General features: G+C 52.9%; 6 protein-coding genes across 6 annotated transcripts; 3 read left to right on the top strand and 3 right to left on the bottom strand.

Moving 5' to 3' along the window:
* Positions 1 to 380: 380 nt before the first annotated feature.
* Positions 381 to 1,981, bottom strand: AYO20_01226 (hypothetical protein; the record flags this gene model as incomplete). The annotated part of the gene is made up of 2 exons (XM_022639532.1): positions 381 to 1,594; positions 1,645 to 1,981. The coding sequence occupies 2 exons, from the start codon at positions 1,979 to 1,981 to the stop codon at positions 381 to 383; spliced, it is 1,551 nt and encodes a 516-aa protein (XP_022504368.1).
* A 957-nt stretch (positions 1,982 to 2,938) lies between these two features.
* AYO20_01227 (hypothetical protein) lies at positions 2,939 to 3,442 on the top strand (the record flags this gene model as incomplete). Its single annotated transcript, XM_022639533.1, has 1 exon — positions 2,939 to 3,442. The coding sequence occupies one exon, from the start codon at positions 2,939 to 2,941 to the stop codon at positions 3,440 to 3,442; it is 504 nt and encodes a 167-aa protein (XP_022504369.1).
* Positions 3,443 to 5,671: 2,229 nt separating this feature from the next.
* Positions 5,672 to 6,802, top strand: AYO20_01228 (hypothetical protein; the record flags this gene model as incomplete). Its single annotated transcript, XM_022639534.1, has 1 exon — positions 5,672 to 6,802. One exon carries the CDS (start codon positions 5,672 to 5,674, stop codon positions 6,800 to 6,802), a length of 1,131 nt encoding a protein of 376 aa, XP_022504370.1.
* A 648-nt stretch (positions 6,803 to 7,450) lies between these two features.
* On the bottom strand, positions 7,451 to 8,560 carry AYO20_01229 (hypothetical protein; the record flags this gene model as incomplete). The annotated part of the gene is made up of 2 exons (XM_022639535.1): positions 7,451 to 8,431; positions 8,486 to 8,560. 2 exons carry the CDS (start codon positions 8,558 to 8,560, stop codon positions 7,451 to 7,453), a joined length of 1,056 nt encoding a protein of 351 aa, XP_022504371.1.
* Positions 8,561 to 9,010: 450 nt separating this feature from the next.
* Positions 9,011 to 10,714, top strand: AYO20_01230 (hypothetical protein; the record flags this gene model as incomplete). The annotated part of the gene is made up of 2 exons (XM_022639536.1): positions 9,011 to 9,098; positions 9,156 to 10,714. The coding sequence occupies 2 exons, from the start codon at positions 9,011 to 9,013 to the stop codon at positions 10,712 to 10,714; spliced, it is 1,647 nt and encodes a 548-aa protein (XP_022504372.1).
* Positions 10,715 to 11,469: 755 nt separating this feature from the next.
* Positions 11,470 to 13,003, bottom strand: AYO20_01231 (eukaryotic translation initiation factor 3 subunit L; the record flags this gene model as incomplete). Its single annotated transcript, XM_022639537.1, has 2 exons — positions 11,470 to 12,700; positions 12,795 to 13,003. 2 exons carry the CDS (start codon positions 13,001 to 13,003, stop codon positions 11,470 to 11,472), a joined length of 1,440 nt encoding a protein of 479 aa, XP_022504373.1.
* Positions 13,004 to 13,085: the final 82 nt, after the last annotated feature.

The raw sequence follows: 13,085 nt of genomic DNA on the forward strand, positions 1-13,085 counted from the left end.
GTCGAGTATGTTGTAGTGCAGGTCCCCGTAAGATGTTCGAAGGTCTTTGCTCTTAGAGCCCGGGAGAGGAACGGCTTGAAGAGAGGGCTCCAATCGGCAGGCGACTCGTCAAGGTCTTGCGAGGCGAGATGGAGGGTCTGTAGAGTGCTGGAAGGGATAAGATTAATTATTTAGGTACACGTTTGTAAATGTGTTCGGAGTGCCTCGAGAACCAAACTCCGCTGTGGAGGCATTCTGACTGGCTGGTACCCAACCCGGCGCCTCTTGGGCCAGTTGGCCTTTCCTCAGCCTCGTTCCGTCTGCGAAGCATTTCATTTCCCCACCGGTCATTACTGGCCATGCTGCTCATATGTACAATTTTGTCTAATGCTGTTACAACACTACAGGAAGTTGATGCCGATACCGAAAGACACACCCTTTCTGGCCTCTTCCTGTCTCCGAACGACCAATGGCAATGAGAAGTTGAGCTCAAATCGCGCCACCGGATGCGCATAGACCAGCCCTATTCCAGCTGACATTGTTGGAAGCCCATTCCCCAGCTCCGAAAAAGCGTCTGTAACGCTTTGCTGAACTTCCTGGCTCGTCATTGCACCCTCCTTTTCTGCATTCCTTATTGCCAGTAACCTCCCACCGTTGATGAAGGCCTGAAACCGTAGAGGCTTATCCTTTCCAACTTTAGGGAGAGGCAAAAGAAGATTGGCGCTCCCAGCTGCATAAATGTCGCCCCCTACTGCATCCGGACCATCGTGTGGCCCTAAGCCCGATAGTCTGAAGCCTCGAACATCCGTGGGACCACCCAGCTGAAATCGGTCGTTTATCCGTGACATTTCTGGATTCTGCTTCGATCCCAGAGTCAAAGGGTAGAGCAGGCCGGCACGGAATCCGGTCGTGAAGCTGACACCGCTGTCGCCCTTGATGCCTGGAACCGGTATCGACAGTGCCGACTGAGTCTCAACTTCACTTTTCAAAAACGCTGCATCACCTTGTAAGGGGCCCCATCCTGCCAGTTCTGCCGACGTTTTGGCATAGTAGCCTCTGGTTGGTAGTAAGGCGTTGTCTCTTCGGTCCGCCATCCACATGTGAGAGATGCTACTCTTGAAAGAGTCCCCTGCTTCGGATCTGACAGTCTGTGAAGCATTGGGTGCGAGCCCGGTCACCTGTCGCCAGTAACCGTTGTACCCTATTTCATGAAACGACGCGGCCGAACTTTGCCATCGCAACTTGGTCCAGCCTCCCTTCAGCACTTCTTCGTGGCTGGCAAAGATTTTCTGTGTCGCGCTCTGCAATCCGCCAACCTGAAATCGCAGATCGGGATTGCTCAGCACAGGGGTGTCGAAAGTAGCTTGGTAGGAGGAGCGTGTGCGCGTGCCGATGGACGCATTTACGTCAAGGGTTTCTGCACCGCCCAAAAGATTCCTCCATTGTACATTTGCGTAAGCTGACCCTTCTGCGTTACCAAGATCTGTTCCAGTCTTTGCAAATATCCGGCTTTTCTCCTTCACTGAGTAGTATATGGCAATATCGGTCGGTGTAGTTGTCGGGTCAGTCTTGGAGGGTTTGTCGAGGTAGACTGAAATTGGGTCGTGGTAGATGCCTACATTACAGTAAGACAAAGCTGCGACAAGAGCCAGGGTATTACCGTACCAAATTTCCTCAGCTTCTCAGCTGTTCTTGCGACTTCATGTATAAGCTCAGATTGAGTATACGGTCGGTCGCGGTTGGCGCTCAATAGAGGGTTTACCACTGCTCCGAGGAAGCCATGTCTCGTATTCTGAGTTCCGAGAACAGTCACTGACGACACAGTCGTGGGCAGAGTCGAATTCTGGTCGATAAGGTCTGCAAGACGCTGTTGACCGAGCTGAAATGTGCGATGTAACCGCTCATTGATGGCCTTTTCTCGAGTTTCCAGCTCTTTTGTGTCGGCTTGTTTCAACAGCTGGAAGATGCTTTCCTCCGACTCATTTGAAGCTGGGTTTGCCATTGAGCCCGGTCAGCGGGCAGGCTTCACTTGCGACTGGTGATGAAGATCTCCGGGGAGAACTGCACTATTACTGCGGGAGCTGTGCTGCGAAAATGCACAAGTACCTTTGTTGACCCACATGCTGCGGATGGTGATCGATTCTCGGCAGACTTGCCCTAATTCAGCCCTCTACAAGTATGAGGTAGCTAGCCGCCATCTGACTGCGCAATGCTCGCGTGTCTTTGTCGTCCACTCTCATTCCCTTAATCTTGCAGCTTTATCACACCAGACAGTTGATTCTCCTTTTGTCCTGCGCTGTGGCATGTTATCATACTGATATTCAGTCTTTTGCCGACCCTTTATCATCAGGATCCATCCAGTCGACGACCACTCTTTCACGAACATGGCCACCAAAGCCGCCCATAAACGACTGATCCGGGAGTATGAGGCAATTCAGCGTTCTCCACCACCATACATACAAGCACACCCAAGTGAAAATAACATACTAGAATGGCATTATATTCTGACTGGGGCCCCAAATACACCATATGGTAGGTTCTAAAGTTCCCAGAATTGAACCGAATGGAGTCACTTACGCTCTCTTTGCCAACAACAGAAGGAGGACAATACCATGTAAGCAATCCCGGGCCTACAGACCGGTGCCATGCCAGCGATTCCGCTGTGTACAATCAGGGTGGATATTAATGGGAAGTCAGGGTACTTTAATTTTCCCGCCTGACTATCCTTTCGCTCCGCCTGCGATGTAAGTTCTCCCAGAGTCATGCGACGGATCTTTATCCCGGTGCTGCGACATTTCTATCTCTGACAAAACCGTTTGGTCGACTAACGTACATTAGTCGAATGCATACTCCCTCAGGCCGGTTTCAACCTTCTACGAGACTCTGTTTGAGTATTTCCGACTATCATCCTCAACTATTTAACCCTGCGTGGTCAGTGTCGACCATACTGATAGGGCTTATGTCATTTATGAACAGCGAGGAGATGACAGCAGGGAGCATTAGCGGGTCACCTGCCGAGAGAAAATGGCATGCAGCAAGGTCAAGATGGTGGAACTCTACTGGGGGCGGCTCAGCCTCCAAACCCGTTCCCGGCGTCCAGCCGACTACAAGGGGGATCAACAACATTAAAGCAGGGGACGGCGGGATCAAATTCCGGTTAGAATTCCCTGACGAGGACAAGGAAAATTGGGTTTGGATAAAAGAGCACCGCATTGATCCAGCTACTGGTCGGATGCTTCCCGACGAAGAGGGCGAAGAGATCAATTGCTCGCCGGAGACGAGAGCCTTGCGACGGATCCTGGGAGGGAGCACCGGTGTCGGAGTCGTGGTCCAAGGTGGCCAGGCTGCGAGGGATGCGGGTCAAGGTTGGGTCTGGAGAAACAAGATGTGGATCATAGCGGGCGGTATTGTCGTATATTTCATGCTAGCAAGGATTTTCGGAGAAGAGGAAGGTGTTCTGTGATGCAACAGATGGAGTACTCGGGCGTAGACCACACCTGTTATTTGATATCCAACGCAGGGATTTGTTCTGGGCGCTGGGGAGCGGCAAAAGACATGTCCATACAGACGCGAGCGATTACTTAAGACTTTCTCGAGTCAGGTCATTTCGAGTCCGCGCGGGCGTGCCAAGCTCTTCGGCAATACTTCGGCTAACAAATGCTGAACCCAATCGAACAATTCAGCTGCTTTGGCGAACTGCGCAACAATGGATCCTGTCAGTGAAGTTCCCACCCGCAACTCAACTCAACTCACACACATGCCTGTTCTGAAACGGACCAATGTCACGCAACCTCTAGCATCGTTCGGGTAATCCCCAGAGATGACAAGAGATGGCATATACTGACCGGAAAGGGAGCTAGGACACTCACCTCCCGGGCGTGTGAGGCGTCTATCTCTGCATTTGATACACTTGAGAGCCAGAGCAGCACTCATGCCAACTGCCGGCTATTCATTCATATCAACATGACCGCTTACCTGAGAATCGGATAGGGTACCCAGCCACTGTTACACAAGCCTAGAACCCCCAATTAAACTGCCGGAGTCCGCCGGGCATGCTGCGAATACGAACGACGGAGGCAAAGGGACGGAGTCAACCCGATCCCTGACCGAGCTGGATACAGAGAAGCCCTACTTACCATTTTCTAGAACACTATTGAAACCTGCAACGCAGCCAAGGGATGCCGTACGCCTCCCGGGGCTCTCCCGACCACTTTGCTGATGCCACCGGCCTTTGTTGTGCCAGGTGTTTTAACCTCGCCTACCCATGCTTTGCCAAACGCAGTCCACCCGTTGCAAGGTCGCAGCGATGGATCCCAAGGTCGGTGTCTGTCTTTGTAAGAAGGTGTCCGCGCAAGCATTGGTTGAACGTTTAGTCCGCCAGCCTGATCACAGTACTCTTCAACTACAACAGCTACCTTACCATCCGATATTCCTTGATGAAACCCCCTGCCGCCGACTAGCCTGAAGAAGCTCTTACCTTCCTCGTCAGAAGAAGCGAGGCGTCAAGGAGGTCTGCTCAGGTCATTGACTCCGAATCCTAAAGAGCACGTAACAGCGGTCTGCAAAGGGTCTGACAAAGGCGATGTTGATCCTGCTAGGTCTTGAGTTCGAGCGAGCTCCACCACCTCCTATCGGGCCGTTCCCAGCAATTCGTTAGTCGATTAGCCTCATGCTCCTATTTGACTTTAAGCAAGTTCCGAGGTCTATTGTGTCCAAGAGGGGGGGCCGGATCGTGGATCTTGGGTTGAATTGCACGTGGCTGCGGAATGGCAGGCACACGCTACGTCTGCATCTATAACTTGACAAGCGATCCTGTTGGGGACACCTTGATGGTGGTCTCCCACTTCTGGAACCCTACATGTCCGCGTCAGCAAGCAATAGCTTCTTGGTGGGCTCAGCTATTAAACTGATATGACATTCTGTGGTTGCGTTGTCGCCTCCCCCAAAACCGAGAGGTAGTTTGTTGGGTCAGCCCTCCCCCTGAGCTGATGGACCTAAGAAGATGCGCCGTGGCTCGCATGGTACAGGTATGGATATATCCGCAACCGGGTGCAATTGTCGACAACACAACTAACCACTCCCTAGACTCGGCTGACGGGTCTCGCCCACCAGACCCTCAAGCCGGTTCTCCTACCAATTTCACCTTTGTGCATCAGGCTGAGGATTTGGTTTCGGTGTCTCACAGAAGGATCAGCAATAGAGAGCAGCGGCATGCTATCCGCTCCCATGTCATGCAACGCGTTCGCCAGGTGGAGTTGGCTCAAGGGAAAAAGAGGTCAATTGGGCGCCACCGTCCCAATGACAGCGGCAAGTCCAACGCTCGAAGCGAATCTACTCACTCTGAACCATCCTTGAGCAACGAATTAATCGACCGCAGCGCCAGTAGTCCAATGATTGGTCTTGGGACTGATATACTTCGGCATACGCAGTCTCCCCTTCCGTCCCCACGCCTCAATATCACCCCAGCTGCGCAATCCTTTGATCCCTTTGATACCTTACCGACAAACAGTTTGCCACGCCAGACTTCAGAAAGTTTACTACAGTATTGTGAGTTTATCGTGTCAGCCGCATCGATTGCAAGACCCTGACAGTTAGTCCAGGCTTTGATGTGATGCTCCCCCTGTCGTTCTGTGTTGAGACGAGGCAAGCTCATGCCAGACTTGCCCGGCAACAAATGGTTATGCAAAGCAAGATGTCGAATCCTGCCACATTCCTTGGCTTCATGGCCACGACCGCAGCCCACCGGGCCGTCTTCTATGGCAGACATGAAGACCTTGCACCTGCTAATGCCAATGCCAATGCGAACCACGATGACCGCATCCTCGACCCAGACTACATCAGAGTGAAAAATGAAGCAATGGTGGCCGTTCGTCGGACGTTCGAGCAGCGTGCGGATGTAGATTACCAGATGGTCGAGGCCTGCTTTGGGCTGATTTCGGCCGCTACAGTCGTGGGCAATTTTGCAGAGGCTCGAATACATCTAAACATTCTCGAGCGTGTAACTTCACAGATGAACTTGCCTGAGGAGACGATGATGTGGTTACCGCTGTCAAATGTCAAGGTCTCGGTTGGACTACTTGTGCGCCCTGTCCTTCCGCTACTGCTCACGCGCGAACCTTTACCTGAAGAGATTCTATCCCGTGCTGATCAGCATCTTCCCGCTGAGATGACTCGCATGGGACAGAACTTCAGGGAGCTGCAAAATATTAGCCGGCCCTTGAAACTACTCTTCACTGTATCCAGTGACATATGCCGTCTTTGCGAAATGCATACCACACCTCGTGGACGCCCGTCACCTGCAGAAACCCTGAGCTTGCGGCGGAGAGCAACTGAGCTAGAATATGATCTGCTGGCGTATCCCTATGAAACAGAGATTTTCTCCCGCAACAGCGACAACGAGCCAGAAATACCAGCGTTAGAAGGTGTCGTCCGCCTCGCAGGCCTGGGAATGCTGTCCGTTGCTCCTCACACAATCCTCGCGGCCAGCGGGATCGGGAGGGCTCTGACTCACCATCAGAAAAAGGTGTTTGAAAAATGGATGCGCGAAAAACGGTCTCAGGACGCGGACGAGGCGATGGTCATCTGTTGGGCTCTCTTCGTCTTTGTCCAAAACGCCCTGAAGCAGCCGGAACAGATGTTCTTCACAGACTCGCTGGCGCAGGTCGCCCAGAAGCTGGGACTGTCGACCTGGGAGGAGGTCGAGCAGGTCATGTTCGGACTGCTGTACATGCCATGGCTGCAGTCGTCGATCTGGCAAGGCATCTGGGCCGATGCTTGTAGGGTCAACGACTCGACTCGTCTACATCAACACGGGATCCAATAACACTGGTCCAGTCTGGATGTGCGCACAGAGCCACATCACCATCAAGCCATGTTCGGTCTTGCGAAAACGACGAATACTGATGGACCACCAAACCCACCTCACGCTCCTGATTCCCTTGATGGATCCATACCCACCCTCATTGCGCGGTTCAATATTTCAAGTGGTGCGTCACAAGCCATATAATATCCGGCATCTTACCTCACCATTTCATTTCAATTCATTATACCCCCCGCAAGAGTAGAAAGCCAGCGATCGGAAACAGACCGAGTTATCTTTACAGGGAAGGTACAGACAGACGTGGAAACTGGCCATGATTCGTGTACAAGCTATTCTACAGGACATTATTACATCGCTATGTCATAGAAGAGGAGAGGGATCCAGGCCCTGCTGGAAGATGGGACCCGACACATGAGACCTGGAAGCTGCAAGAAACCAAAGGGCTGTACAAAGCCAGACGTTCATAAAGGCTCAAAAGGCGCCCCACTGAACTGTGTCCCATTAGAGATCGCTCTCTTGCCGCGGAATTGTAACCCCGGATCAGGTAATAAGAGACGAACCCAAGAGAAGCCAAACTGGGCCAGATCATCACATCTGCGCCCGGTTCTCGTCGTGTCAGTCATGGCAATCCGCTCGGGGCGTCAATCATGATCAATTCTCCTTTGTTCGTGCTGTGGCCTCCCTTGCCGCTCCCCCTGATGCTCGATGCCACACGTCCCCTCCCCATCTCATCGCCCTCTCCACAGCCGCCGTCGGTGTATCCAACGCGGGTCGAATATCCAGGTAAAAGACGGGTTGGCCTGTTTCCTGTTCGACACCCCCTCCGTAATAGTCTATAACGTAGCGCACCTCTTTCGTCGATCCGTTAGGGAGCTTCCGCGAGATGTACCAGTCATGTCGGTCAAAGGGAGGTTCCTGGGAGAAATGGTCCGGGAAGACTTTGCCCAGCATCTGCAGGATTCGAGCCTTGGGCGAAGGTTCTTTGGGACGGCCTTGGAAGCGGATGAGTGTTGGTTTCGACTCGTCCTCCAGAGAGTCCGGATTCAACCCAAGGGCTAATCGTCGTTGAGCGGCGTATTCCTGCCTCGCCCGCTCGAGAGTAATGGCCTGTTCACCCCGCGAACAAGTCTCCCACCCCTTCCATAAGCCTCTGCCGAAGATCCGCTCCCACTCCTCGATCTCTGCCCACGCTCCCTCGTTTAAGAAATTGTGCACGGCGACCATGGCCTCCACATGTTCTGCGGGGGTGTCGGTGTAGCCTTTGCGCAGCATTGCGTTGTACATCTGCTGTGGGGAGGGATACTCCCAGTTCGACTGCGAATCACTGCGCGGAATCGAGGACAGTTCCCGGTCAAGAGGCAAATGTATTGATTGAGGGGAGTCTTCAGGGCGACTATTGGACAGAGAGGGCATGTAATTCAAGGGATTGAGCTTGGAGAGTGTTGAAGAGGTCGATGGCGGAGGTCTTTGCTCAGGCGATCGAGTCTGACTCGGTGACTCTGCCGGTTGATGTCGCAGTGGGTGATTCGGAGACTTGACTGGGCATGATGAAGGTGTTGACGTCGAGGCATCGAGCTGCGGGGGAAAGGGCGTAGGATTTCCGTTGTCTGCCTTATGCATCGGACATCCTGGCTTTAGAGAGTTAGTCGTTCAACCATCGTATGTATATCAAGATGCGTAGCATACCGGAGGAGCGGCGGCGGATGGTTGCGCTGTCGGAAGTGCGCTCACTTTGGGTGCGTCGGCCCAGAACCAGCCCATTTTCTTGTTGGAAGAACTGAAACCTGGACAGAATACGAGGATGATGAAGTCGTGAATACAAAGGAATCAGGTCGTGAATCTGGAGGAGAGAAAAGTGAAAACCGGAAGAGAAATCATGAACCCGGACCCAAACTGCGGCGACAAGGAAGACTTCGGTTCGCTTGAATTGCTCCACTTTGATTCGTTGTCCAGTTTCGCAACTTTCCCCAGCAGCGCGGTTTGGAGATTTCGTCCAACCCGCCAGCATCCAAATAGAGCGAGGAGAGACTGCGCTTGGGTAACAAACAACTTAGCATACAATCTCCGTTCTTTGCACGCCTTTGGAAACACAAGGATGCCAGTCTGTCCGTAAGGGCGCGGCTCATTGTGCACCGCTTATTCCCGTCGCCTCACTCCCTGCCGCGCAACTCGTCCCCATACCGCCGCGCTCTACAAACGACACCAGTCAAGATGGCAGAGGCTAAGGGCTTCAAGCAGGACATGGTCGTTTCGATACGATATCGAAATGACCTGCCTCCGCCTCCCATGCCTCCAAAGTGTAAGTCGCAGATGTTCCGACAAAGACTGGGGTCTCGATGCTAACACACGTTCGCAGTTCTAGACATTGACACGGGTGGTTTGGCTCAATACCTCACAACAAGTTATGCGTCGGGTCTGGCGAAGAGAGAAGAACCAAACATTGAGGTGGACGCCGAAGGTGGCATGCCTATAGATATGATCGGTGTCCCAGGCTACTTTCTCGGCGACGAAAGCGCAATCATGGCTCCCGAAGTCCAACCTGTGCTCGACGCTGCCGACCAAGCGTTGCTGATGTCGCTGGATCAGCTGAAGAGCCAGGGTGCAAAGAACAACGTCTCATTCTTACGCAAGACACAATACATGACCTCTTCACAAATGGCCCGGGCAAATGATGCTTTCATGCGGGCAAATCCTCGGACTCAAAAACCCCAGACGCCCAAAGCAGCTCCTGTGCCTGTCACCCGAGACGATCCAGAAAATATCAAGCGACAGATTCAGAAAGGCTTCGACCTGGCCTATCCGGACAGCATCCCCTTCAACCCTCCAGAGGCTAAAGCGAACCCTATCACTCCCCAGGAACGAGACGCCTGGAAGAATCCCGTCCATCCCGATAACCCCAGACTCAAGCCTGTGGACTTCTACCCCGTCATCCCTGATCTGGAGACCGGCACAGATATGGCCTCGAATTGGCAAGCCCTCAAGTTTGACAAGCCGCCATTACCGCCCTATAAAGGGAGAAGGGATGATCGGATTGATGTTGGTATATTAATGGCTTCGGAGAACGCAGCTCTGATGCCAGCTTGGCGAGCCGCGAGAGAAGCTTTTGATAGAGATCCTGAAAAATTCGCAGATCCCGGGCCAGAGCCATATACATGGTCTCTCTCCGTCCCTAAACAGCCAGACTCGACCTCGCGCATACGGCAGCTATTTGACGACTCAAATCCTCGAAAGGACGATCCCAGCCTCATTGGACCTCTTCTGGAAGAATCTGCCGACGGCTCGTTACGTCTACCCTTTGAACGGGTTCGTGTATATCCCAAAGCCACGCAAGACACAGTCGACCCACATCGCATCATGGCATTGTCACTGGTCGATGCCAATAACCTTCCCCGCGGCTCCCGCTTCCGCAAGCAAGGCAACGCGGCGTATTACTATCCGATCCTCGAGCGCGTGAAAATGAGAGCCGATAGGGGTAATCTCTCCGGATCGCGCAACAACGGCAACAACAATGCAGACGACGATATCCCCGACCAAGTCATGGTGCTCTTCAAAGAGCCCAACGCAAAAGAACGACGCTCGCGCGCCGAATTCAGAGGGGAATACGACAGTGCATTCAGAGATGAATACGAGGAATTGACTCGGGAAGCGCAGGCCGAGGAAGAAGCCGAACAGGCAGATACGATTTTGCAGGAGCAGGGCGAGCTGCACGAGGGCGCACAGGATGTCAGCATGGCGGAGGTGGAGGACGCGGAGGCCGCCGAGGTGAGCATGAACAACGGGGTTCCTCGCAAAGACCGCGCCGACGACAGGAATACACCTCCACCCGTGAATGGGAATGCAGGTGTCGCAAGGGACAGAGACGCCAGCGCCGACGAAGATGCATATGGCGAGGATGAAGAGATGCGGGACGATTGACATTGACGGACGGCATGTTACTTGCCACCATACTCTGTAAGACTTGTAAGACTTTTAAAAAATACCAACCATGTTATCTTCGTCTGGGTGCTGGCTAGGCAGGTGGCTGGGTCACAAAGCTCAAACGAACCAGCCATGATGAATACCACGGTTTCAGGGGAGGGAGCCTCAGGACAAAAAGGACAAGAGACAAAAAGTCAAAAACTGAAATCACATTTCTGGCGGGTTTCCCGCCTTTCTAGACATGAAGAGGTACGATTTACTTTTTTTCCTGGCCTCGCTTTTGCCTCATCTCGTTTCGCCCGGCCGCGCGGAATGGTCGGTAAACCGTATATGACACATACCGCTGGGTTTTTCTGTTGCAGCAGGTCGGATAAAAGAGGACGCGCTGCCTTGTGCAATAGGTACCTCGCTTCGTGTCTGATGATTCCCTCTGACGAGGCGGCGGGGAAGCACTCTGCTTCAGAATGAGGGTATCGGCAGGCTGAAGCTCGGGGAGGTGTCATGTCGACCATAACTTCAGGTTGGAGAGGGTTGTAAGGCAAACCTCGGGGACGTGTTCCTCTCACTCTCTCCGGACACGACATGACTCATGACATCTTTGGCGTGGCGCTTGCTCTCGTGCTTCTGGAACGAGCCCGTCTTAGCATGAGTTCTTGAGAACACCCCCCTCTTCTTCTCGCATCGTCTCTGCCCAAACAAGCCATACCCCGATCGTGGTCATCACCTGCATTGTTTCCAATTTATCTTCTTGCTTAGTAGGATCTTGCCAGATTCCTCAGATACCAGTCCACCAGGCGTCGGCCCTGCTTCGCCTCACTGATATGAATCAAGTCACCCTCGATAGCGTAATCGAGCCCCTCTGAGCTTCCGTTGCCCAACACACCAACAATCTCGCCTTCCAATAAACCACCCTCGGTCCAGCGTATTTGCCGACAACTTCGCTGCTTGTTCACGAGTAGCCAACTGCGAAGCTTTTCGGGCTCGACTTCCAAAAAGCCGGCGAGCTTCTGAATGCTCATTGTTGTGTAGAGTTTCAGATACGATTTGATCAGGGGGTTGAAGAGAGTGTTGCGGACTTCGTCCATGAAGATCTCGGTGTGGTGATCAACAGGGTCGATGTTCAACGAAGGGTTATCAAAGTCCGGTGGTGTAGGGGTGATGAATTTTGGGCATGCGGATTGGAACAATTCTTTGAAGATTGGCAAGCTGTCTGTGCCCCCGCGTTGCAGTTTTGCAAACTTCTCGCCGTATTTTTCGCGGAGGGCCGTGTGGATGGAGTCGTCCAAGCGAGTGGGCGCAAAGGACACACAGATGGCGATGAGAGCATACATTTGCTCGGTCTTCTTTGCGATGGCATCGAACTGCCCTTGATTGGGTCCCTTTTGGAAATTCTTGGTGCGAGATACGTACACCAGGATGTGGCTGAACATGCGCACGGCGTCCGCATAACGACGAAGCATCATGTAAGAGAAGCCGACATAATAGTATGTGTTCAAATGCGCAGCCATGACGCGGGCAAACATGGCTTTCTTGTTCATTTCGATGTCGTCCAGGGTCTTAAGGGCAAGACTAAAGTCTCCAAGGAGACAGTGCACTCGCAAAAGACCGATGATGGAGAAGTATCCGAGCATACGGTAAAGAGGACGTGAGCCGTACTCGCCCGCCACTGCCATGGGATCTTCCCCTCTCTTCGTGGCAGCAAGCTGTTCGTTGATCTGCGAACGCTGGATCAATGAGTACAGGACGTTAAGAACGCTGTAGCAGCCCCATGTGTTTGGATTGTCTCGCAGAATTTGCGCCTCTTCTTCCGTAGGTGCAGTGCGGGCGACCCGGTTACGATAGCGACAGAATGATTCGAATTGGTAGATGAATTCATCGATCACATCCCAAGCCCAGTAGTAGGAAGGCGTCTCAATTTCTACAGGGCCATCGGAGTTGAGGATGTAGTGGAAAAGTGAGCAGTAGTTGTCATAGCTTTGAAATCTGAGGGGGCATTATTAGTCCCGTTCCTCCCAAAAGACATATCTCAACAGAAACAATATCTTCTGGACGAAGAGAATCAGACTGGACAACTCACTTGGTCTCCAAGCTCGCTTGGAACTCCAGAGGAGCCGCGGCGGCTTCAAGTTGCGCTCGCAAATCTGCTGGTCCGCCACTGATGATCGAGTCTCCGCGTTCCAAGTCTGCGCCCTCATCATAGTTGTTCACTTGCTCTTGATAGTCTGCCACGAGGGTTTCCTCCTCGACATCCTCGTCTGGGAATGCGGTACCGTTCGCGTAGGACATTGTGGGCGACGGAAGAAATCTTCGAAGAGGGTGTTTTGATTCAGGCGGAGAGGAGGACTGTAGATGAGGGAGTCACAGAGAG

This window comes from Fonsecaea nubica (genome assembly GCF_001646965.1).
Source record: "Fonsecaea nubica strain CBS 269.64 chromosome Unknown Scaff5, whole genome shotgun sequence".
NCBI lineage: Eukaryota > Fungi > Ascomycota > Eurotiomycetes > Chaetothyriales > Herpotrichiellaceae > Fonsecaea > Fonsecaea nubica.